The following is a 25,583-nucleotide window of genomic DNA, read 5'->3' as shown; positions in this document are numbered from 1 at the left end:
ATGAACAGTCAAAAGTGCTGTTGGAAAAAATTATTGAGATTAAACTTATTCACTATAAAATTTCAAAGATGACTTCAGTTCACCTTCTCTTTTCTCATATTACTTATATCCCATATTCTTCAAAATCTAATATGGGCCCCCCTTTCTGCAGTAAATATCCCTTGAACATCTCATTCCATATTCATCACTTTCTCCTCTTAACCTTTTTACCACCTGCACCCATCACTTTTGTTCAGCAAATGTTTTACTAAAATCCTCTGATGTGCCAGGCATTGGGATATGTGCCAAAGATCCTAAGACACACTTCCTGCCTTCAATATTTGTGTTATTGTATAATGCAAATAAGTACAACAAAATAATTTAAATGCTGTACTTGAAGATGGTGAATGTATAGAATGGAACAAAATGGTAGACCAGGACAGGTTGCAAAGGATGTAACCTCTAGTCATGAATGTTCACAAAGAGTTTTGGCATAAGTGGCCACATTTTTTTAAAACTTTGGGAGATTTAATGAATAATACTGGATTCAGGAGATTACATGTGGGTTGACAAGATTCGCACATAAAAAGACTCTAGGTGAATATGGCATAGGTATTAAATGAAAAATTCAAATATTATTCATTGCTACAAGACATTAGAGGAGGCAAAGATTTCTACCCTAAATGATCAGAGGAAATATTATTTTAAATGAACCATCAAATATTAGTAGGAAGTAAAAAAAATGTGTGTGTGTGTGTGTGTGTGTGTCCCCATATGTTTTAGTGCTGGAGGTCAACATGGGGAGCAGTGAGGTGAGTCTCCAGTCAGGAGACTAGCACAAGCAATGTGCTATCTCATCAACAGTGAACAAGCTATCTGGTAGTCAACGCAGGGAGAAATGACACAGACTAAAATTGTTCAAACAGCAACAATTCCATTTAGAATTGCACCAAAAATAATAAGATATCTAGGAATAAACCCAACAAAGAGGTAAAAAACCTGTACTTTGAAAACTATAAAACACTGATGAAAGAAACTGAATATGACACAAAGACATAGAAGGGCATTCCATGCTCATGGGTTGGAAAAATAAATACTCTTAAAACATCTATACTACCTGAAGCAAGTTACACATTTAGTGCAATCCCTATCAAAATAGCATTTTTCATAGAGCTGGAACAAACTATCTTAAAATTTGTGTGGACCCACAAAAAAAACTCAAAATAGTCAAAGCAATCTTGACAAAGAAAAGCAAAGCTGGAAGCATCACAATTCCAGACTTCAAGTTATATTACAAAGCTGTACTAATCAATACAGTATGGTAACTAGCACAAAAATAAACATATAGATCAATGGAACTGAATAGAAAACCCAGAGATACACCCACATTATATAGTCAACTAATCTTCATCAAAACAGGAGAGAATATCCAATGGGAAAAGGACACTCTCTTCACAAATAGTGTTGGGAAAACTGGACAGCAGCATGCGAAAGAAAGAAATTGGACCATTTTCTTACACCATACACAAAAATAAATTTAAAGTGGATGAAAGACCTAAATGTGAGACAAGATACTATAAAAATCCTAGAAGGGAATACAGACAGTAACCTCTTTGACATCAGCCTTAGCAACTTATTTCTAGATATGTCTCCTAAGGCAAAGGAAATAAAAGCAAAAATAAACTGTTGGGACTACATCAAAATAAAAGACTTCTACACAACGAAGAAAATAATCAATAAAACTAAAAGGCAGCCTATGGGATGGGAGAAGATATTTGTAAATGGTATATATGATAAAGGGTTAGTATCCCGAATATATAAAGAACTTATAAAAAGTCAACACCCCAAAAACAAATAATCCAATTTAAAAAGGGTCAGAGGATATGAATAAACACTTTTTCCAAAGAAGACATACAGATGGCCAGGAGACACATGAAACAATGTTCATCATCGCTTACCATCAGACAAATGCAAAACAAAACTATAATAAGATGTCACCTCACACCTGTCAGAATGGCTAAAATCAGCAACATAAGAAATAACAGGTTTTGGCAAGCATGTGGAGAAAAAGGAACCCTCTTTGCACCATTGGTGGGAATGCAAACTAGTGCAGCCACTCTGTAGAACAGTATGGAGGTTCCTCAAAAAGTTGACAATAGAGCTAACCTATGATCCAGTAATTACACCACTGGGAATTTACCCAAATAATACAAAAACACTAATTCATAGAGATACAGGTACCCCTATGTTTACAGCAGCATTATTTACAATAGCCAAAATATGGAAACAGCTCAAATATCTATCAGCTGATGAATGGATAAAGAAGATGTGGTATGTATATACAATGGAATATTATTTAGCCATAAAAAGAATGAAATATTGCCATTTGCAAGGATGTGGATGGAGCTGAAGAGCATAATACTAAGTGATAATAAGTCAGTCAGAGAAAGGAAAATAACATATGATTTCATTTCCATGTGGAATTTAAGACACAAAACAAATCAGAAAAGGGAAAAAGAAAGAAAGAGAGAAACCAAGAAACAGACTGTTAGCTATAGAGAACAAATTGAGGGTTACCAGGGAGGAAGTGGTAGGGGGGAATGGGTGAAATAGGTGATGGGGATGAAGAAGGGCACTTGTCATGATGAGCGCCGGCTGTTGTATGGAAGTGTTAACTCATTATATTCTATACCTGAAACTCATTGGCACTTTGGTACTTTGTCAATAAAATTCAGAGGACACTTCTAGTTAATAGGATTTTAATTCTAAAAGCACTTGAGCTTTCATAATCTACTTCTTGAGACAATAGCTGTATGTTAGCTAACTGTAATTAAAATAAAAACTTTTTTAAGAATAAGATTTTCTACCTGGGCTTACTCAGAAGTTTAATAACAAAAAGAAAAAAATTTAATAAAAAATAAATAAAATTGTTCAGATTAGAGTCAGATTGTGGAGAGCCTTGTGTGTCAGGAAAAAAGTTTGGATTTTTATCCCTAGGTAATAGAGTATTACTGAGGATATTTTTCTTTTAACTTCCCATAGGTCCTAGCACTGTTCTATACCCTTACAGATGCTTAATGTGTGTTATCTCAATGAATGAATGAATGAATGAATGAATGAATGAATGAGAAAGAAAGAAAGAAAGAAAGAAAGAAAGAAAGAAAGAAAGAAGGAAAGAAAGAAAGAAATCTTTCTGTTAAACATCAGTAGTTTGGCAAGTGTGAATCTACATCCTTCATGTGCCCAATTAAAGTTAGAGGCTGTGCTGCTGTCCACTGCCCATGGAAGAGAGGAGTTTGTGATAAGAAATGAGGAGAAACTACATGAGATTTGTCCCGCATGTCATTTTCTATTGGTTGGTCTCTTTTTTCCGCTTCCACAGCTCTATTTTCACTAATAAGAGAATATGTACATTACCAAAGATATTCAATTTTCTACAGACATGTGTTTTACTCTTTTAAGAAAGCTGTTCAGATTTCATGATTATCTGGGTACCCAATACCGAAAATTTGTCAAACCTCAAGTTTGAAACCCAGCTCTAGGCTTGCTCTGTACCCAGGGAGCCCAGGTGAATTCAGAGCGGTGAGACATTCCTTCCTGTTCATAGTCCAGAGGGCAAGAAGGATGACCCCTGGCCCTTGTGATCAGAGGTCAAATCCAGATCCTCAGAAAAGTGCTTCTCTTTTAAGCCACATGCCACCAAAGGTGGCCCAGATATGCCATTCCTTTTGAGAGATATTTCAAACCATCTCTTGACCTGTCAGTGCTTGCTAACTAGCTTCAATGTGAAGTTTAAGTACAAATGGTCTCATTAACCCAGTCTAGGCTCTTATCTTAAAAAGAATATATTAAGTAATATCTCAGCATCCTTAGGTTATTTTGTATAATTTGGTCCTCATCAAAGAGTATTCATAAAGTTACACAAGAATGTGGTACAATCCCAGTGATGCTCTGGCAATATATATGAATTATATGTGTGTGTATATATATGTGTGTGTGTAAATGCTTTCATGGAAAGCACATAGTCATAAAACTACAGTGTTCTCAAGGATCCTAAATAGTTAACTCACTGGCGCTTTGGTACTTTGTCAAGTACCAAAATTCAGAGGACACTTCTAGTTAATAGGATTTTAATTCTAAAAGCACTTGAGCTTTCATAATCTACTTCTTGAGACAATAGCAATATATATTATTTAATATTACCATATGCTTTTGGTTTATGCTAATAGATGATCCTTTATTTTTTTAATTTAGGAAAGTAAAGCAGAATCCACTAAGATATCTGAGGGCCCACTGGAGCAGAAGGTAGAGCTGAGCATCACTCTGACAAACCAGAGGTTTAAGGCAGAGCTCACTGACTCACAGTCCCCATATTATCAGGAGCTAGCAGAAAAGTCTCAACTCCAGGTAAGTGAACCCACCCCACACAACCACAGCCTAAGTCATGAATCAGAATCTGAGAGCCAGCAGCTAAACTCTTTGAGCTGATAGTTCCAACTTTTTATAATTAAGCATTAATTTTTAACCATTAGAAAGATATAAAAAACTGTAATAGGTCCAAAATGTTAGAGCACCTGGATCTCTAGAAAAGTATTTCTATTCCAGCTTCTCTATCTTAAAAGTCACTTACATTTAGGGCTTCTTTAAATATTAGTAGGTTTTTAAATCTCCTTTAACTGAAAGTCATTAAGCACATAGTCTATACGTCTAAAGTGTTCATGTAAGCACCAACCAAGGAATATGCTGGGTTTTTTTTTTTAATATGCTGGTTTGAAATATTTTTTTAACCCGTATTAGTCTCACATAATATTTCCACTTTTGCAGTTTGATGCAATTTGAAGCCATGATATTTTTCATGGGTGATAGTGAAAGGCAGTTATGTTGTCCATGCCAGCCACTAAACTTAGGAGCTGCCCCAAGATGTCTTTTCTGTCTATGACCATCATCACCTCTGCCTGCCTCTTCATTCCCTGCAGGATGAATCCAAACTACTGTGCTGACAGGTCGCATTTCTAGGCCGTGCTAAGAGTCCTGCCTTCCTTTCCAGCCTCATCTTAACACTAGCTCCTCCCCCTCCTTTGCACAGAGGTACAAACTGCTTACAAATCTCTTCTCACCTTTAGCTTTTCCATAAGCTATCTGCAGTGGGTTTCATTTTACCAACTCATTCAGGGGAAGTCCTCTCTACCCATCCTGGGTTCAGTATCAATCCTCTGAGCTAACATACAGTGCCCGTTGCTGTCACAACATTTATCACCCTGTCTTGAGATTATTTGCTTACATGTCCATGGCCTTTGTTGTCTCCTTTCCCCCATCTTCACCCAACATCTTCATTACCTCCAGGTTCTGGGTATTCCCTTGAGGACAGGAAGGGTTTCTTTATCTCTGAAGACTTAGCTCCTAATACGGAGTTTGGGATGCAGTTAACTACTCAGGAGTTGTAGAAATGCAACGAAAAATAGATGCATTCACAAGACAACATAACCATGAACTTTATTTATGGCTATCCCAAGCATCTCACACAGCATGGCCAGGGAACCCATAAGCCCCTACTTCTCATATGTGGAGAATTCTTTTTTTTTATAATAAATTTATTTTTTATTGGTGTTCAATTTGCCAACATACAGAATAACACCCAGTGCTCATCCCATCAAGTGCCGACCTCAGTGCCCGCCACCCAGTCACCCCCAACCCCCATCCTCCTCCCCTTCCACCACCCTGGTTCGTTTCCCAGAGTTAGGAGTCTTCCATGTTTTGTCTCCCTTTCTGATATTTCCCACTTATTTTTTCTCCTTTCCCCTTTATTCCCTTTCTTTTTTTTTTTAATTTTTATTTATTTATGATAGTCACAGAGAGAGAGAGTCAGAGACACAGGCAGAGGGAGAAGCAGGCTCCATGCACCAGAGCCCAATGTGGGATTCGATCCCAGGTCTCCAGGATCGCGCCCTGGGCCAAAGGCAGGCGCTAAACCGCTGCGCCACCCAGGGATCCCCTTTATTCCCTTTCTATGTGGAGAATTCAATGCTTACCTCCTCTCAACTGGAAAGAAGATGAATAAGCAAAAACTTTAAACCTCCAACCTCTTCCTGCACCAGTTTTCAGTAAATAAAATGTACAGAATCATTTCTACAAACTTGATAAGAGAAAGCATCAATATGGGGTGTTTATGAATCAGAGCAGTACTTAGACATGATTATTAGATCGAATGAATTAAAGAATAGTCTGTTAACATTCTATTTGTTCTTTGATCTTGTCAGAAAAATTCCTAGTATAGTCAGAATATCTTCAAAATTGGATAGTTAGCCAAGATTCAAACCCAAACGGCCTGGCACCAAAACTCCTGTTTATATCCATGATGCTATACTTCCTATTTTTCCTGAATAAATATATATGAGGCACAGATTTTTGTATCATCATCAAATAAACATGACCATTCTACACTCTGAAAACTGTATTAGCCAAAAGGCTATGTGTTACTTGGTCTTGTTCAGGAGCCCCACCACATTAGTCCTGCTAGTTCCTCTGCGTGGTCACTGGCTTCTCTGAAATGGAGCCCCTCTGCTTAGAGCATCTGTTCCCTTTCCAGGTTCCTGAGCAATCCAGACTACCTAGCAGCCTGCCAACACATAACTTACCAGCTCCACCACAGCCCATACTTGCATTAGCACAGCCATTCAGGCCTAATCAGGAATTAATGGACAGTGCTTTGCAGTAATTTAATTTCCACAATAAACCTAATGAGCAATTTAATACAAATGTCAAAAGGAATGCTTAATTGTTGTGTGAATGCTTTCTCCTGTGCAAACATTCATGAGAACTCAACACGGGTGCCTTTTTATAGCCCCGTTAACGTACATTCCAGCAAGATCAGGGAGGCCCCTGTGCATTTAGTATTATTAATAAGGTTAACTGGGCACTTAATTAGCAATTTAGTGGTTAGCACTCCATGATTGGAAGGTCCCCAGAAGATTATTTAGCAGAATTAACTGAAGGCCTTTGTCATCTCCTCCCTAGATGCCTTCTGCACCCTCCTAAGCAGAGCTGACTCTTAATCAATCACAGGCAGGTTCACAGAGAGGACATGGACAATAAGCGAAATTCCCCTCCACCAGAGCCAGTGCTGTGGAGCACTCCTGGAGGGGAGGATAGCTCTCCTTGGAGATGTTCTCTGCTACCCATGCTATAGCTGTGGGCTTCTATGGAAGTCTGTGCTTGATTGATTATTTTCATCCGTATAACAGCAACTCTGATATCCTGGACAAGAAAGAGGAACAAGTCAGCGTCTGAAACTTCTGCTCTAGAAACTGCTGCTCACACTAAAACATTCAGTCCCAGGTGTTGTTACTGGAATGGCATGACAAATGCCTTGTGGCCCCAAAGCTATTTGTCACAGGAGGCCAGAAAAGACATGAAGCACGTACACAGCTCCTTCCTTCCTGTTGTCATAATAAATATCAGCTTCACATAACCTAAACTCCTAGCTCTCATCTGTTAAGCCTGTGGTGGGGGTGGTAGTGGAGGCACAGAAACTCATTACTCAGGCTCCCTGCACCTGACCCCAATGGGGGCCCTCATCCTGTCCTTCCTCTCATTGAGTCTTTCAAAAACAAGTGATTGAAGGCTTGCTCTGCTTTTGTCAGGCTCCATGGTATGTGACCAAAGAGGAAGTAAAAGAAAATTGGGCTATCAAGGATATAGTAATCCAATAGGAGAGATAGAGACTAAGTAAATCAATAATGCAATATCATCAACTCTTTGCCCATTGTGTGTCATGCACTTATTAGTTATTTCTTATAGGAGCCTTACAAAATAAGTACTGTTATCCCTTTTTTGGCCAAGGAGATCAGATTCAGAGAGTCTAAGCAATAAACTCAAGATCTTACAGCTAGAAAGTAGCAGAACCAATATTTAAACTCAAGCCTACACAGCTACCTCATCACCTGAAAGCTGGGGTGGGGGGGGCAACCTTCATCACTGTAGTTACTATATGCTCAGGGGATGAAAACTATTTTTAACATTGGTGCAAGAAAATATGATTTAGGAGGTAAAGCAGTCTGCTAGAAAAAGAAATCGATGACGCATTTCAAAGCCCAGTGTAAGTGTTTTGGAGATTATCTGTGCATCACTGCCCTAGTCCTTGGCATAGATAATGTAGAGTCAGCAGTAATTTTAGATACAGTGACAATGCAGTGGCATGTCGATGAGTTTAGAGAATGAAGAGAGGCACTCAAGGCAATTAAACAAAATTTGCTGAGTCCCTAGTATGTGGATGATGATCCACTAGGTATTGGGAGAGAGAGAGATGAAGAAGAATAAATAAGACATGGTCCATGAGCCCAAGGAGGATAATCTCAGTGAGGGAGACATCATGTAGCTCATAGGCTGTTTTATGGGGCATACTGTAACAAGTTCTAGGGAGGTCTAGGGAGAAGAAATAATTGAGCCTGACTTCAGAGCTCTACAGATACTTTTCAATAGAAAATGTGTTTGAGCTGGCTGGCTTTGGAAGACGTAAGAGTGGGCAGTCAAAAATCAAAAGGTAGAAGGTGCATCTTGGGCTAAAGGGGAAAAAAGTCATAGAAGTCTGGAGGAAGTACATGTTGTATTTGAGGAGAGATAGACATTTAGTGTGACTAGAGGATACAATATTGCCCAAGGGGGTAATGATAGCAGGAAGAGCAAATGATAAAGTACTTGGGGAATGGAGGAGGTAGATTGTGGAGGGTCTTAAAAGAATTCTTATTAAAGAACTGGGCCTTCTTCAATAGGCAGTGGAGCCCATCAAGGGATTTTTAGAACAACAGATATGGAAGGATTAAAATGGGAAATAAAAATGTAGTCACAGAATGGCACTGAGAAGTCACTTAGAAAGTGATCCTTAAGATGGAAGAAGAGCCATTAAAAAAAAAAAAAAAAAAAAACGCCACACTGTGGAAGAGAAACAGAAAATGCCACTGGATTTGGAGAGAGCCAAGAGGCAACAGCCTGAAGAAAACCCTCCCTCCTGGGCGAATCGGAGGCAGAAGCCATACTATAGTGAGTCAGGAGTAATTAAGTATAGCAATTGTAAAATATTCTAATAATATGCCTCATTAGCAAGGTCAAACTAATTAAGAAAATTTATTGCAAAGTCTGCATAAATCTACAAGTGAATCTAACCATTAGAGTCTGCTTGTACCATTTTATCTAGATACAACAGCCATTTTTATTTTAGTAACATCTTTAACATTATATTTTCCAAATAATTTAATTCAACTCAGAAAATGTAATAGTTATTCTGTCTATAAATAAAAATACCGTAGCCAAAAAAGTTTCTTCCAAGTACCACCTTAAAGTTATTTCATATTCTATGTAAAGTAACCATTAAAGCAGATCAGAATTACCCAATTGCAGCTTTTCTTTTTCTTTCTTTCTCTTTTTTTTTTAAAGAGAGTATAGTGTGGGAAGGGGCAGAGGGAGAGAGAAAAAATCTTAAGCAGGTTCGATGCCCAGCATATGGAGCCAATGTAGGGCTCCATCCCCCGACCCTGAGGTTATAATGTGAGGAGAAATCAAGAGTCAGATGTTTAACCAACTGAGCCACCCACACACCCCTCCCCCACCAATTGCAGCTTTTAAATAAATACCAAAACACTTTCCTCTGGGTTTCAGAAATAACTAACAACAAAGAGTTTGGCCTCAATAGTTGCTTCAATTTTCCATTTTCATGTTTTTCCCCAAACTCATCAAAAGTGTTTAGGCTTTTTCAGTTACGTAAGATCTGACCCAGTAGATCCAAAGAGTGTTTCATAAACTTCTTTCTTTTTGCAGATGCAAAAGGTATTTAAGAAACTTCCAGGATTCAAAGAAATCCATGTGCTAGGATTTAGGTAAGTAAGAGAATCGGACTCTTCTCAATTTTTAAATTACTTTCTCCATATCCTCTTTTAAAAGCAGTGTCATGAGGATTATAAGGTTCCTTTCCCCCTAGTTGTTTAGCCCTGCCAATCCTGAAAACTGAATACATTTCAGATAAAGGAATTGTCTAATTAGAACATGACTCTACGTGATTTTTTAAGGGATAACACAGGAGGTGTATTCCTTCCTCCCTTTAGAGTCAGAAATACTACTCTCCACAGAGAACTCATCTGCTGTCCTTGGCAATGTTATTAACAAACCTCTTAGGAGAACACCTCAGTAGTGACAGGTCAAAAAAAGTAGCAATTAGTTACCTTGGTGTCTGATTGCTTGATTCCCTGTTGAATGCTAAATATCATCATCGTTTAAACAAATCAGGCAGACCTTGGAGAATCAGGTGAAACTAATAAAAAATAGTACCTTTGGGGATAAGGAAGTTGAAGGGGTATAAAGGGACAGAGGTGGAAGCAACACTTCCCAAAAATATTCCTTTTATTATCATTTTGACAGATGAACTGTGCAAAATGCATTACTGTGCAAAAATTATTAAATTATAATTTTAAATAAAGGGAATGAAATCAAAGAATGGTGCCATGCTAAAGCAGGGTTCAGTTATCTTCCCATGGCTTTTCTACGGGCAGGCCTATATCCACTAGCATCTCAACATTCTAATCTGGGTGGGTTCATGATTTTTGGCAAGCTTTGCATCTTCTAAGTTCTCATTCAAAACATCTACAGGCTGGGTCATAATATGATATATTTTTTTAATGTACCACAAGGAATCTGTCAGCCTTGGCTTGCCTGAATGAGAGCCCCTGCCCCAGGGGGGATTTGTAAAGTGGGTAGAAAAGGCCTCCCTCAAAGGACTATCTGGCCCCTCCATTGTTGTCTGAAATCTAGAGGGTGCCCAGATCAAGTTTCCATGCTCACGAAGAATCGCTTCTGGGCAAGCTCCATGGTTTTTTTCTTTCCAAAGCTATCAGGCCCCTCTGATTTGTCTGACTCTAGAGAAAGAAAATATTGAAAAGTGAAAGTTATAAAAGATGAAACCCTTAATATGTACCACAGCAGACTCATTTTTCTTTATTTCAAGATGCTGTTCCACAATATTCCATGTGAAATCAGATGGATTAGAAAGAAATAAAAGGTGATAGTAGAATATTCTGCATAGATGGCAAGGTCTTCTAGACAAACCACTGCAGCTAAAGAGCAGATGTTTAATTTAAAGCTGAAGGAAATGATAGGAACAGTCCTCTTGGTGAATGTTCAAATTGTTCATTATGCCCTCCCTTCAAATAAATGAAAAACTAATAATAAAAAAAATCTATTTTAGAAGAAAACAAAATGCTAGGATGATGAAATTTTGCAAGGTAAAAATAGTGTATCCACTGAAGCTGCATCTTTTCCATGTGTTTATCTCTATAAGACTTTATTTTTATTTCTACCGAAGATGCTTATAAAATAAATTTGACCATATATTCTCCATGATTTCCATAATGGAATGAATATTTAGTCAACCAGAAAATATATTGACCCTGAATACTATAAACAATATTCTTATGAGTGTGGCAAGCTTTTAATCATAACTAACAATGCTCAGAATATTGTAAAGTAAACTTAGTATGAAGGAAATCACTTTCTTGTGGAGCCAGACCCCCTAAAAACCTATGAGTCTCCTGATAATGTCTTTATGTCAGCTCATTGGTATGAAACCTGATCTACAATTTAATAAGTACATTTTTTATCAGTGACCTCATTTGATTCTCCCAACACAACTGGAAGTTGTGAGAACTTCTATTATTAACACAATTATAAGTATAAACGGAAAAATATCTACTTTAAATACTACTTTATCTTTTAAAACAAATATGGGAAACTATTAACAATCATTTAATCTGGTTAGAGGGTATACTCTTTCAAAGACTGATTCACACAAAGTTCACAGCACCTTTATTTGGAATAGCCAAGGACTGGAAACAACCCAAATGTCCATCTACAGAGCAATAGATAACACAAATTGTAGAATATTGTTACTGTAGTCTACTACTTAGCAGAGGAAGGAACTATTAGAATACACAACAATATAGGTTCATTGCAAAATAACTAGGTTGAATGAAAGAAACCAGAAGAAAAAGACCATATTATGACTCCATTTATATGTAACTCTGGAACACACAAACTAATCTATAATAACAGAAAACAGACCAGTAGTTGCTTGGGGAGGGTGAGACAGAATGGATAGGAGAGAAGGATTTCAAAGAGTCATGAGTAAACCTTTGGGAGGAATTAATTCTATTGTGGTAATAGTTTCACAGGTGTATGGTGTCAAACTTATCAAATTGTACACCATCAACATGTGCAGTTTGTTTCATGACAATTATATTGCAATGCAATAATTTTTTTTAAAGAGCAGGACTAGGGTCTTGGCTCAGGGTGCCCTGCCTCTCTCCAAACTACAAGCTGCTGCTGAAAGAAGCAGGAGGCAGGCCCTAAATGAATGTGTAGTTGGTGCAGAAAGAAGTCCCTCCCAGAGAGCAGCCCAGTTAGATAGTCATAGATTCTCCCCTGCTTCTACAGAAGGAAAGTAGTAGCAAAGTTTATTTCAGTCTTATTTTATCAAGGGATGAAATTTAAATAAATTCATACCCCAGGCAGAAAGAGCAACACAAATCCCATCACATGTGTAGAATGTCTTTGTCAACAAATATCATCTGAAATGTAAAACAAGAAAACTGAATATAGTCATAATATATAAAAACTGAATATAATTATAAACTAAATTCATATATATGTCCAGAGGAGTCCAAAATATATCTGTCAGTTTGATGACCAAATGGCCTCCAAATGGTGGCATGGCAAATGGGCCCAGGCTTGAAGTCAAGCAGGACAGGGCTTGAATCCTGGTTCTGCACCTTCCAACCAAAAACTCCTCCTCTGTGTGTGTGTGTGTGTGTGTGTGTGTGTTCCATTTTCTGTAAAATGGGGACCGTGTTGTTGAAAAGATTAAATTAGGATGCATATAAACTGCCTGGTGAGGACCACCCACTCAGTAAACAGGTGTTTATTTTTCTTGCAACCTGTTCTATGATGAATTGCACCATTCCCTCAAGGCTTACTGATTAAAGAAATTTGAAAAATAATCAGTCAACAAAACACCAGCTCCAGCATCCAGTCTCAGATAAATTACCTTCAGGATTAAATTAATCATTTAATGCTATTCAGAGGGAGAGAAATTCATTTATAAAATACTTTCTTAAAAAACTTCCTGGCACCAGCACCACCCAAAATGTAAGATGTATAGGATATAAATGCCTCCTCTTTGGGAAGAATATGAAGAAATCAAAGAGTTTAACAAAGAGAACCAAAAGTACATACAACCTTTGAACTAAGTCTGAACCCTAATCAGAAACATCATATAATTCTGTTTATTCCTGAGTTTCATATGGCTCTCAAAATTCCCATTCAAATTCTGATGGCAGTTAATGTATTTCCTTCAAAGCTCTGGGCAAACATGGGAAACAATGGGAAAAAAATCTCTCTCTCTCTCTCTCTCTATTTCTCTCCCCTCCCCCTTCTCTCTCTCTCTCTCTCTCTCTCTATTTCTCTCCCCTCCCCCTTTCTCTCTGGTATGTGAAATGATTTAGTAAATGTCTTAATAAATTTCATAAAAATTCTCTCTCCCTTGCATGTTCCCATTGCATATGATGAAATGAAGACCAAAGAAAAGAAGAGAGGGGTAATTTGGACTTTTCTAATGTTTTGACATGTAGTACCTCCTTCCCTCCCCCCCAAATTTATATGCTGATATTTTACAAATAATTTTACATATAAAGTCTAAGATGAGCCAATGTCTTTTATTGGTGTCTTTCTTAAATAAGAGGAATTGATCAGTTATTCTGCAGTACAAAAAAATTCTTAAGTCAAAATCACTACGTGAGATAAGTAGGTAAACAATGATTTGATCAAAGTGTATTCTGCAAAACTCAAAATCTAATTAGAAAACCAAAAACATATTTCTGTGAAGCAAGCATGTTTTAACAACTTCTTAAATTCCATTTGTGATAGGAAATTGTCTGTCAGAATGCACACTTGTATAAGCAGCCAACCTTAGTCTGGAATAAGGCAGAGAAACTAATTTGCTCCTTAATTCCAAGGTCAGTTTGAATTGGGACAGAGCCCACTATACCTTGGAGAGCTCAGTAATAAGAATCCAGCTTTGGCTTCTATAATTGACTAGTGAAATAATGAACTGTAGACTCTGACTGATTATGTGGCCCAAAGAACTGCCAAGAGTACACATTATCAGTTCCTGTGGCCTTTAAAACTCTTTTGCATCCCTTTGTGTGGATTTATGGCATAAACTAAAAGGTGAACCTGATCCTAGAAAAAAGAGTTTTAGAGAATCCTATTTCATTCTTATATGCAAAAAGGCATTTAATCAATAAATATGATAATAAATATGGCTAATCATATACTACTTCCTTTTTTTTCTCATACCTTTCTTCTAAGATGTTACCTTAAAAGCAGCTTGAGGGAAAAATTATGTTTGATTTACAATTTTGTTTTTTAATTAAAAAATATGTCTTGAGGGCAACCCCAGTGGCTTAGCGGTTTAGTGCCACCTTCAGCCCAGGGCATGATCCTGGAGACCTGGAATTGAGTCCCACGTCAGGCTCCCTGCATGGAGCCTGCTTCTCCCTCTGCCTCTCTCTCTCTCTCTAATAAATAAAATCTTTAAAAAATACTTCTTGAAAGAAGTAGAAGAGAAATAACCTTAAGAATCAAAGCTTTGACTTGGTTACAATATGTACATACTACTGTCCCACTGCTGTATCCTATGCTGCTATTTCATAGACCTTCCTAAAGAAGGCTATTTGTAGATAAATGACGATTCATCCTTCTTGCTGATTGGAACTTCGTGACTTTACTTATAAGGCCACCAAAAACACTGGTGAATAATAGCATCTCTTGAAAATTAATGCTTTTTCATAAAGAATAAAGTAAAAAAATCTGTGATCACTTGATTCAGTTAGTATCCAGTCTTCAAGCTGGACTTAACCTTCATCCTGACATTCTATCTAACAACTAAAATATACATCAATTCAAATTTCAAATTCCTGATAAGCATTTAAACGAGTTGAAAAGTGGAATATTCTTTAAGTGCCCATCAGAAAAGAGGATGAAGTTGTCTGGAATCTTTGTAGCACCTTTATGACTCTCCTTATAAAGCATGTAACAATGGGTTTGGATGGTATGTGTCCTCTGCTGTCTATAGTTCAAGCTCCGTAGAGACACGAGTTATGGCCATCTTTACGAGAGACAGTGCAGAAGTAAAAAGCCCTGCAAGTGACCACCTGTCTTTTGATTCCAACAAAATTGAGAGTGAAGGAGTCCCTCAAGGAATGATGGAGGAGGAAAAGCAACCAGAAATCTATCTCACAGCTTTAGACCTCAAAAAGCTGATCAGCAGAGCACTAGAGGAAGACAAATCCTTGGATGTGGAAACAATTCAGTTCACTGATGGTCAGTTGGTAATTTCATAATTCTGGTGTTACCCTCATTCTGACAATGACATTAGGAGGTGTGAATGCCCATGGTCACCGTCATTTCAACTTGGGCCTTATAGAGTCAATCATTTCTGTGACAGGCACATCATGAATAGTGTCAGTTCTCTTTCCTCACTCCAACCTGTGTCTCATTTGATGAGCCATTGGTTGATACTTCACATCAAGAATAGGTCTAGGAGAAGCCCAGAGTTTCAGTTCAGCAGTTCAACTACAGTCATCCAGTGGAGTCCAGATGGAAAGAAGCACCCATGAACAGTCCTTTTGCATTGGTATAACCCAAACAGATTCCCTCACCTAGCAAATTGTTTGAGTCCCAGAAGGAAAGAGATGGCACATTCAAATTAGGACAACATGAGGAGAGTTTGATAAAGGAACTGTTTATAAAGTTTTTCCTAATACACAAAAGAATACAGAAGTTCCCTGGTACCAGAAACAGGAAGGCCTCATTACTACCTCTAGGCATGAAGGGTTTGCCTAATGATCTAAGCCTTTCCAAGTGGGCAAAAAGGCATTGATATAGTCTATATAAGTCAACCTCCCAGAGCAGAAAATAGCAGGGAGAGGAGAGGAGAGTGGATCTAAGAAAGTCAACAAGATCATCAGGCACACCCAAGATTCTCAGAGGTAGTACCTGGAGGGACCTATGAGCCTAGCAGCATAGAATGCCCAGCATTCTTGGCATGATAGATGGACACTAGAAATGCCATTTTAGTATGATATGGCATGAAACTGGTATTCTCTGCCAGTTCTATTTCTCTATTTTAGATAGTCAAACTCAACACTGGAAAACATCTGGGACCACATGCAAAGCAAGGGAATCTCCTAGGCAAGAGAAGGTAAGCTTCAGATTCATCTTAGAGACCATCTGGTACTCCGGTTTGTCTCTGTTCAACCTTCTGGGATATTCTGAGAATCAGGTTTCAAGGTAGAAGTAGGATTCTGTAAATGGTCCTTGGTTCCAGTGCTTATTCTAGCTATTTCTTTTTGTTAGCTTCATTATAACTTCATCCCCACTGGCCTAACCAATCAACCTGCATGCCTGATCCAAATATATACTATAAAATTAAACACTTTAAAATTCCACTTTAGTGACTATTCTTATCGCATAAATATACAAGATGTACCCCTTGCATCTGTCCTTTAATATATTATTCACAACAATGACCATTAGTTTATGTGATGCTCATTTCTTAATGATTTGCTATACAAGTCCTTAAAAACTGATTATAACCACACTTTTCAGCCTTGACTATTTTAGTGCCCCAACCACAAAAGAAAAAAATAAAAAGAAAGAAATACTCAAACCTTGTGATTTTTCACCTGCAGAATTTTGGGGGTTATTACCAGGCTCTGATCCTGACTTCCACTCAGTGCTGCCTACACTTCTTACTGATAACACAAAGGTAAGTGAGTTTGCTGTTCTTTTGTTCTTCAAATAGGAACAAAGCCTCAAAATCTTCCATCAAAAAAACTTTTAAAAATCCGCTTAAAGACAGAACAGAACAAAATCTTCTTTGCAATGCTAATTATATTTTTTCTGTTTTTTACAAGCAGTACTTTGTTGCCCCCTTCCAATTTCTGTATTAATAAAATATAATACAACTTACATTTCAAATATCGTAAAACTCAAAGTTTTCTTCAATGTTAGATCTTTGTTTCAGTTAGTGTCAGGATTTTCTATTTTGATAAAACAAACACATGTTCATGAACTGAAAAGAATACTTAAGGCAGAATATATAATATTGACTTTCAGAAATAAATATAAACATAAGCATGCTTTATGAGCTTGTTCTTAGGTCTTAAGGTCTTACCTATAGTTATTTATGATGGTTTCATAAGAATAATGTCTTCAAAACTAAAAATAATAAATTTTGTAATAATTTTTGTATTTCATTTAAAGCTATGTCCATTTAATTTATATCAAAAGTTGTCATTGGAGTATTCATAAGTGGAAGTGCTGACTAAGCTCTATTTGTTCTTTAATGAATGAATGTGTAAATTCAAATATGATAGACAATTCAAAGTATTTCAGGATCCCTGGGTGGCGCAGCGGTTTGGCGCCTGCCTTTGGCCCGGGGCACGATCCTGGAGACCCGGGATCGAATCCCACGTCGGGCTCCCGGTGCATGGAGCCTGCTTCTCCCTCTGCCTGTGTCTCTGCCTCTCTCTCCCTCTCTGTGACTATCATAAATAAATAAAATTAAAAAAAAAGTATTTCAGTTATTAGTTAATCCTCCCAGGCAGACTCAGTTAGCCAAGAAGTCAACTGATCATATTTTACCACTGTATCACTGCATGTTTTCCTTTCAGGAAAAATTTCTATATCAGAACCTGTGTCAGAATCCATAGTAAATTCAAGTCAGCTACAAAATGATTTGACTAAATTTAAATGAAAAAAATACAAAGCGTAGCCATTCTGATGTACAGGGAAATGTCACTTCTCAACATCTGTCTTTCTCAATTCATTCTTCAGGATGCTACTTTGAGTCCAGAACTTCCTCTTGGTCAATCCGGGTTTGAGACATTGGACAAAACAGGACACAGTATACCTGGTGAGTTTTTTATCACAAAGTCTGTGTTAGCTCTTTGTGTTCCTCTTTGAGGAATCCATCTATGACACTACCTCAAAGACTAGTGGTAAAGTCATCCTCAACTCAGGAGAAGGTTTCCTCATACCAGCATTTCCAACTGAAGAGCAATCCATTGAACCACCCTCTTCTGAAGAGGAGGACACCCTCTGTGCCCTTCCTTTGGCTCTAGGCCCTAGGCCCACAGAGAGCACTGACACCCCTTTCCTGATGGATCTAGTGAAAGAAGCTGAAACCAAAACAGTACCAACTGCTGCCCACACAGAACAGTCATCTCTACAAGCCTTCAAAACTGAGAGACCATCAGGACAAGGTAAATCATAAGGCCCACGTCCACAACAAGGGACTATGGCAACACAGTATTAGGCCCTTACAGTCAATATGTGTATTCTGTTTGCCACGTACAGGCTGACCATTCATGCCATCTGTTTTGCTACATATGTTTCTTTAGTGACAATTAGCTCATGTGTAATTGAAAAATAAGGATGTCAGTAAACATTGAAATCCTTTTGGTTCACTGTTGAATTTCCAAAACTGTTCATTTCTGAGGCAGTAGAGTTCAACTTTATCACAGTTAAAAAGGAATTGTTAGCAATTTATGAAGACTTTAAGAAAAAAATGAAATTCTGCAGCAGTCTTTTTTTAGTGCAAGAAGGAGCTAATTTAGTGACTTCATGAACCCCTATGCTTTCCACTTTATACAGCTCTCTGGTGAAATTATACATAAAAATGTCTTTAAGGAAACATGAACCCTAGGATATAAGGCTGATAAGAATGAACTGTGATTCTAAGTGCAAATAACAGAGGAAATTTGTTATAGCTGACTTTTTAACACAGTTTTTCTTCTGTGTTTAAGAATCTGGTGTTTTGTTTGTCTTTTTTCCTTATTCATTTGTTGTTTCTTAGATTCTACATAAGAGTTAAATCAGGGATCCCTGGGTGGCGCAGCGGTTTGGCGCCTGCCTTTGGCCCAGGGCGCGATCCTGGAGACCCAGGATCGAATCCCACATCAGGCTCCCGGTGCATGGAGCCTGCTTCTCCCTCTGCCTGTGTCTCTGCCTCTCTCTCTCTCTCTCTGTGACTATCATAAATAAATAAAAATTAAAAAAAAAATTAAAAAAAAAAAGAGTTAAATCATATAGTATTTGTCTTTCTCTGATTTATTTCACTTAGCCTTATACACCCTAGGTCCATCCATGTTATTGCAAATGGCAGGATTTCATTCTTTTTATGACTAATATTAATATGACTATATATATATGTGTGTGTATATATATATATACACACACCAGATATACACATATATCTTCTTTTTTTAAAGGTTTTATTTATTTATTCATGAGAGAGAGAGGCAGAGGGAAAAGAGAGAGAGAGAGAGAGAGGCAGAGGGAAAAGCAGGCTCCATGCAGGGAGCCTGACATGAGACTTGATCCCAGGTCTCCAGGATCAGGCCCTGGGCTGAAGGCGGTGCTAAACTGCTGAGCCACCCAGGGTTCCCTATGCCATATCTTCTTTATCCATTCATCTATTGATGGACACTTGATGAACACTTGCTTCTATATCTTGGCTATTGTAAATAATGCAATAAACATGGGAGCATATATATCATTTCAAATTACTATTTTCATTTTCTTTGGGTAAATACACAGTAGTGGAATTACTGGATCATATGATAATTCTATTTTTACTTTTTTGAGGAAACTAGTGTTTTCTACAGTAGCTGCACTGACTTGCATTCCCATAAGCAGTGCACAGGATTACTTTTTTCTACATCCTTGCCAACACTTATTTCTTACGTTTTTTTTTTTTTATTTTAGCTATCCATTCTGACAGGTAGAATGGCTAAAGTATCTATCTCATGGTGGTTTTAATTTACATTTCCCTCATGATTAATGATATTGAGCCAACAATATGTCTGTTGGCTAACTATATGTCTTCTTTGGAAAAATACCTATTCACATCTCTGCCAATTTTTTAAATTGGATTATTTGGTGTTGAGTTGTATAAGTTCTTTATATATGTTGGATATTGATCCCCTACTGAATACATTGTTTGCAAATATCTTCTTTCATTCAGTAGGTTGCTTTTTTGTTTTATTGATGGCTTAAAAAGGAAGTTTAAAATGGAGGACACCCTCTGTGCCCTTCCCTTTTGTTTTATTGATGGTTTCCTTCATTGAGCAAAAGCTTTTTATTTTGGTATAGTGCCAATAGTTTAATTTTGCTTTTGAAAAGCAAAATTAAAATTAAATTTAAAAATTAAAATTAAGTAAAATTAAAAAATCAAAATTAAAATTAATTTACTTTTAATTTTGCTCTAGAAAAAATATTTCTAGAGCTGTTGCCAAAGAAATTACAGTATTATGGTTGATGTTTTTAATAGAATTGTTACTATTTTAATTAGGTTTCTCTTTACAAAATTCTATGGGTTTTGAATGTTCTACCTCGGTCCTATTTTCCTCATAAACTCTGTGTGCAATTAGTATTCAATCTTGTGGAATACAAGTTTTTTCTCAAATGTATATATGACATGAGAGCAGAACCACCTATAAAGATTATATATGGCTTACATGATTACCAGTGAATAAATGTGAACTGCATGATATAATTATCTACTTCTGTACTACAAACCATCCCTGAAGTTTGTGGCTTAAAACAGCAATCGTTTATTTTGCCCGTAAGTCTGAAATTTGGGTAAGGGTTAGTGAGGACGGCTCTTCTCTGCCCCATGTTGTATGACCTAGAGTATTTTTTTTTCCAATTGATTCACTCACATGGCTGGCAAATTAGTACTCAACCACAACTATTGGCTGGTGGAGGGGTGGGTGGCTTATTTCTTTCTATATAGGTCTCTTTAACAGGGCTACTTGGGCATCCTTAAAGCATGGCAGCATGGGTTTAAAGAGTCAGTATTGCAAGAGCTGGAAGGTGGAAGCTGCCAATCCTAACAGCTCAGAAATACTTCCTCACATTCTAATGGCTAGACAGCCATAGAGCTCATCTTAATTCAAGAAGAGGGGACTTAGACTTTTTCTCTTTATAGGAGAAATATAAAAAACTTTATAGCTATTTATAATCCATGACTATCCACATCAACCACTATTTTGACTTTCAGATTATTTAAACAATGGTTGTAGGGGTGCCAGAGTGGTTCAGTTGAGTTAAGGGTCTGACTCTTGATTTTGGCTCAGCCTATGATCTCAGGGACCCAGGATCAAGTCCCATGTTGGACTCCACACTCAGTGGGGAGTCTGCTTGAGAATTTCTCTCCCTCTCTCTTTACCCCTCCCCCTGCACTCACTCTTACTAAAATAAATAAATCTTCCAAAAAATTAGAAATAAAGATTAAAGTTGTATAAAACAAAACAAACCTTTATAGTAAAATGGTTGATAGTAAAAGCTCGCTGGATTCCTTTCTTTCATTATGATATCATAAAACCTTATTAAAGTCAGCATTTCAAGTAGATTAATAAAAATGATACTACATGTATGATGACTGTGCTATTGTATTTTCAAATTTTTTTTACTATTCTCATTATATTTATACATTCCTTCCACTCAAGATTATACTTTAGAAGACTAAAGCTGGAAGGAATCTTAGACATGATCTAGTTAAGCTACTGTGCTTCATGGTTAAGAAAAATCAAAGCTAGAAATGTGAAGTGTCTTGTTCCAAGGTCACACCATAGCTGGTTGCAAAACCAGGACCATCTGTCAAGTGTCTTCCACGCACTAAATTATGTTTGGCATAACTACCCCATCATTAAAAAAAATATTCCCTCAAACTTGCTTTGCCTTTTACCGCAGCTTCTTTAATCTCCATTTTGCTACACTGTAATTTTTTTTTAAGTTTTACAAAGGTTTCACCTCTAACTGTACATTATAAGGACGCGATTCCACAAAAATCACAAATGGCTTCCTAATTAATCAATTTATCAACCTCATTTCCATCTTTATTTTACTTGATCTTTCTGGCAAGGGCTCCTGTCAATCACTCCCTTCTTGAAACTCCTTCTTCATTTGGCTTCCACAAAATGACTTCTTGATTTTCCTCATATTTCCTGACTCCTCCTCATCAGTCTCCTGCACTAGAGCTTATTGTTAGATTTTTTTTACAATTTGCTTGTTAAAATCCTACCTCATTCAAAAAAAGATTTATGATGATTTACAGACATATAGGAAATACAATAAGATTTTATTTTAAAGAATTGAAAAAAATGGAAGAAAAGACAAAGCAAAAAAAAAAAAAGTCAGATGACTCCTGGAATAATAAAACAATTTTGGAACTAGGTAGAGGTGGTGTTTGTACAACACTGTGAATTTACTAATTCACAATTACTGAATCATTCACTTAAAACTTTATGTTATGTAGTACCTCAATAATTTTTTAAAATCAGATGACTCTGTAGGGGAAATTGTATACAAAATTCCCCTACAAAATTGTAGGGGAATATTGTATACAAAAGTTCTTTAAGTTTGCTTTGGGTGGCTCATGAATTTACCTCTGAATTTCTTAGCACTTCCTTCACTGGTGAGACATAATGAATGGCAAAGCCCAGTTCATTACAGCATTTTTGTGAGGGGCTAGGTTCTGACAGTCTGCCTTAATTCAAGGATTGATTTTAAAGTATCTAAAGGGATGAATGTGCTGCATAACTTTTAGTCAATGCTCCATAAATAAAAATTATATCTCATAACTCAGCTTTTGATTAGTATTGATCAAGAAGCACTGCATTTGCTGACATGGGCCTAGAGTGCAAATATTCTATGTTGCCAATTAAAGACAGACTCATATGCTTTCATAATCAGCCTAGCTGGGGAGAGAAATGTCATGTCTTAATGAAAAATGAAGAAGGGTTCCTAACTAAGAAGTATCCTAATAAAAAGGCATTCCCCTTATATACATGGAAATGGAGGGGGGGTGAGTGCAGAATATAAGCATTCTAGACAAGACCAAAGCTTCCTCCCTCATAAGATAGTTCTGGGTCTCTCCTATGCACAGGTAAAATGACAACCAGGATTCCAAGGTTCCTACACCATGGTATTACTGAGATAAATTTAGCCTGGAAAATTGTTAAGGTTAGTGTCACCAAACACCCACCAAGCCATTAAAGTCTCAATAAAGCACTCATAGAAATCTCTCACTTTAAGCAGTTTGACTTGGTAGTTAATCCCTTGAGATAAAGTACTTGCAAAATATGCCTCTAGAACGCTAAATGAATTGGTATCTTGTATAAAATTCTAAAATCTCCTATTATTAACATCTTGGGGAGGTAGTTGATCCTAAGCCACTCTTTCTTACAGAGTCAATTAACTATTAAGATCATTCTTATTTCATAAAATGAGTCATAAAATATAGGAAAAGCTCAACATCCTGTCTTCCTCATAACATGCATCTGACCTGTTCAAAATATTATTAATTTTTTTGTAGTTTGGTTTGGTTTGATTTGTTTTAGGTGTGTGTAAGCAGCAATGTATTTTTATTTTCACTCATTAGAATGATCATCTGATCTATCAAAAGAAAAGCTCTTTAGTGTTCTCCTCCCAAATTACAAACATTTTCATTTACTGGACATTCCATTTAAATTGTAAGCCAGATCTCTTGATGAATTGCAATATTTTAAATAGTGAAAAAACAAACTTCAGGCAGAGCTATTCTGCTATTGGACATTGTTCTGTCATTTATTCCCCTGTATTAGTCAGGGTTCTCCAGAGAAACATAACCAAAAGGATATTTGTATCTATTTCTGATTTTTTTTTTAGAGAGGGAGGGAGAGAGTGGGAGAGCAAGAGAGAAGGAGGAAGAGGAGTAGAAGGAGAGGGAGAGAGATTCCCAAGCAGCTCCACACCCCAGCACAGAGCCTGATGCAGAGTTCGATCCCACAACCCTGAGATCACCCCCTGAGCAGAAATCAAGAATTACATACGTAACTGACTGGGCTACCCAGGCACCCCTCTGTATATCTGATTTAATATTAGGAATTAGCTCGTGTTGTTATGGAGGCTGAGAAGTCCCAGATGTACCTTTAGCTAGCTGGAGACCCAGGAGAGCCAATGGTGTAAAAATTCCAGTCTAAGTCCAAAGGCAAGAAAATCAATGCCCCAGCTCAAACACAGTCAAGCAGAGAGAGAGAATTCTCCCTTACTTAGCCTTTTGTTCTATTCAAGCTTCCAACTGTTAGATGAGGCCCATATTAGGGAGGACAATCTCCATATACTCTTCAAATGTTAATTGCATCCAGAAATTCCCCCACAGACTCACACAGAATAATATTTAACCAAATATCTGGGCACCCCATGGCCCAATCAAGTTGACACATAGCATTAGCCATCATGTTCCATCTAGGTAATACATTAAAATTACCACACATTTCCAAATTTTCTTAGTCTCACCTCAGCATTTGACTCCACTGAAAGGAATCAGTGAGATGAGCTAAACTGAATGAACTCAATAGAGAACACGGCTGTTAATGTTCTACAAGACAGATTCAGTCTGTCTCCATTTTTTGCAATATTGTCAGTGTCCAGCCAGATGCTTGGCACATACTAGGCAAGCAATTAATATATGTTGAGTAATTGAAGGAGTAAGGAATGAATTTGTATTGTAATACCTCCATGAAAGTCAAAGTTGATAGGAATAATTTGATTATTTCCCTTTTTGCTCTACCTGCTAAGAAGCTCAGAGAGAGCCAATTTAATGATCCAGAAACAGTAGTCTGCTGTCTATTCTGGTCATACCACTCACCACTGCCAAAATATGCCATCCATATTCATGCTTCTGTGACTTTACACAAATTATTTTCTCTCATGCCTATCAATCCCTGTAATATCCCTCCATTCTTTTAGCCTGATGACCTCCTACTCATGCCTTACGTTCCAGCTAACATGCCACCTCCTCAGAGCTCCCTGAAAAGATTCATAATTACCATCTGTTTCCTGACTCCATAACAAAAAAGTATTTATACTGCCATCAAACATTTACCACTCAGTACCGAAATTATTAATATGCATGTCTGGTATCCCTTCAAGACTGAATTTCTAAAATGAAGAACATGCTTAAAAAGGAAAAAAAAAAAAACCTCCTGCACTGAACACAATGTTTGTCACATGATTGGGGTTTTGTAATTATTTGTTATTATTGTCAACTTTAATGAGTCTATCACTTTTTAAGTCTCAGACTAAAAACACCTAGAAGGTACACCCTACCTTGTGTCACTCCTGACACAGCTAGAGACAGCCTCACATGTAAGGTGATATAAAGTGCAACTCCTCATTGGTAAATACCTTTATCCAGATAAGAGTGCTGAAGAACTTTAGTTAGCTCCACTATATATGATATATCAACTACCACACTGATTAATGTGCAGGCATGAAATGAAGGAAATATGCAATCAGCCACTTCTCCTAGCCAAAAACTTTTCATATCCTAACTCTTAACCATGAAGACCTGGCAAAGATGTTCTTTAAGTTGCCCCACTTTAGGATGAAAGGACAATAGTTAGACTTGGAAAGATTTCTAAGAAAAACTCAGCTGAACTTTAAACTACCGTGGT

The 25,583-nt window shown here is 37.2% G+C and overlaps 1 protein-coding gene across 1 annotated transcript in view; it reads left to right on the top strand.

The window, feature by feature from the left end:
- Window positions 1–25,583, top strand: part of IMPG1 (interphotoreceptor matrix proteoglycan 1) — a 150,010-nt gene that overhangs the window by 58,532 nt on the left and 65,895 nt on the right. Inside the window, exons 7-12 of the mRNA XM_049092285.1 lie at window positions 4,234–4,386; window positions 9,790–9,848; window positions 13,592–13,612; window positions 15,152–15,399; window positions 16,770–16,846; window positions 17,917–17,995. Of these exons, the coding sequence (XP_048948242.1) occupies window positions 4,234–4,386; window positions 9,790–9,848; window positions 13,592–13,612; window positions 15,152–15,399; window positions 16,770–16,846; window positions 17,917–17,995 (637 nt within the window). The remainder of the gene's footprint in view (window positions 1–4,233; window positions 4,387–9,789; window positions 9,849–13,591; window positions 13,613–15,151; window positions 15,400–16,769; window positions 16,847–17,916; window positions 17,996–25,583) is intronic.

Source organism: Canis lupus, chromosome 12 (assembly GCF_003254725.2).
Source record: "Canis lupus dingo isolate Sandy chromosome 12, ASM325472v2, whole genome shotgun sequence".
Classification (NCBI taxonomy): domain Eukaryota; kingdom Metazoa; phylum Chordata; class Mammalia; order Carnivora; family Canidae; genus Canis; species Canis lupus.
Note: the sequence above shows the minus strand (reverse complement) of the source record. Positions and strands in the feature narration are given on the sequence as shown.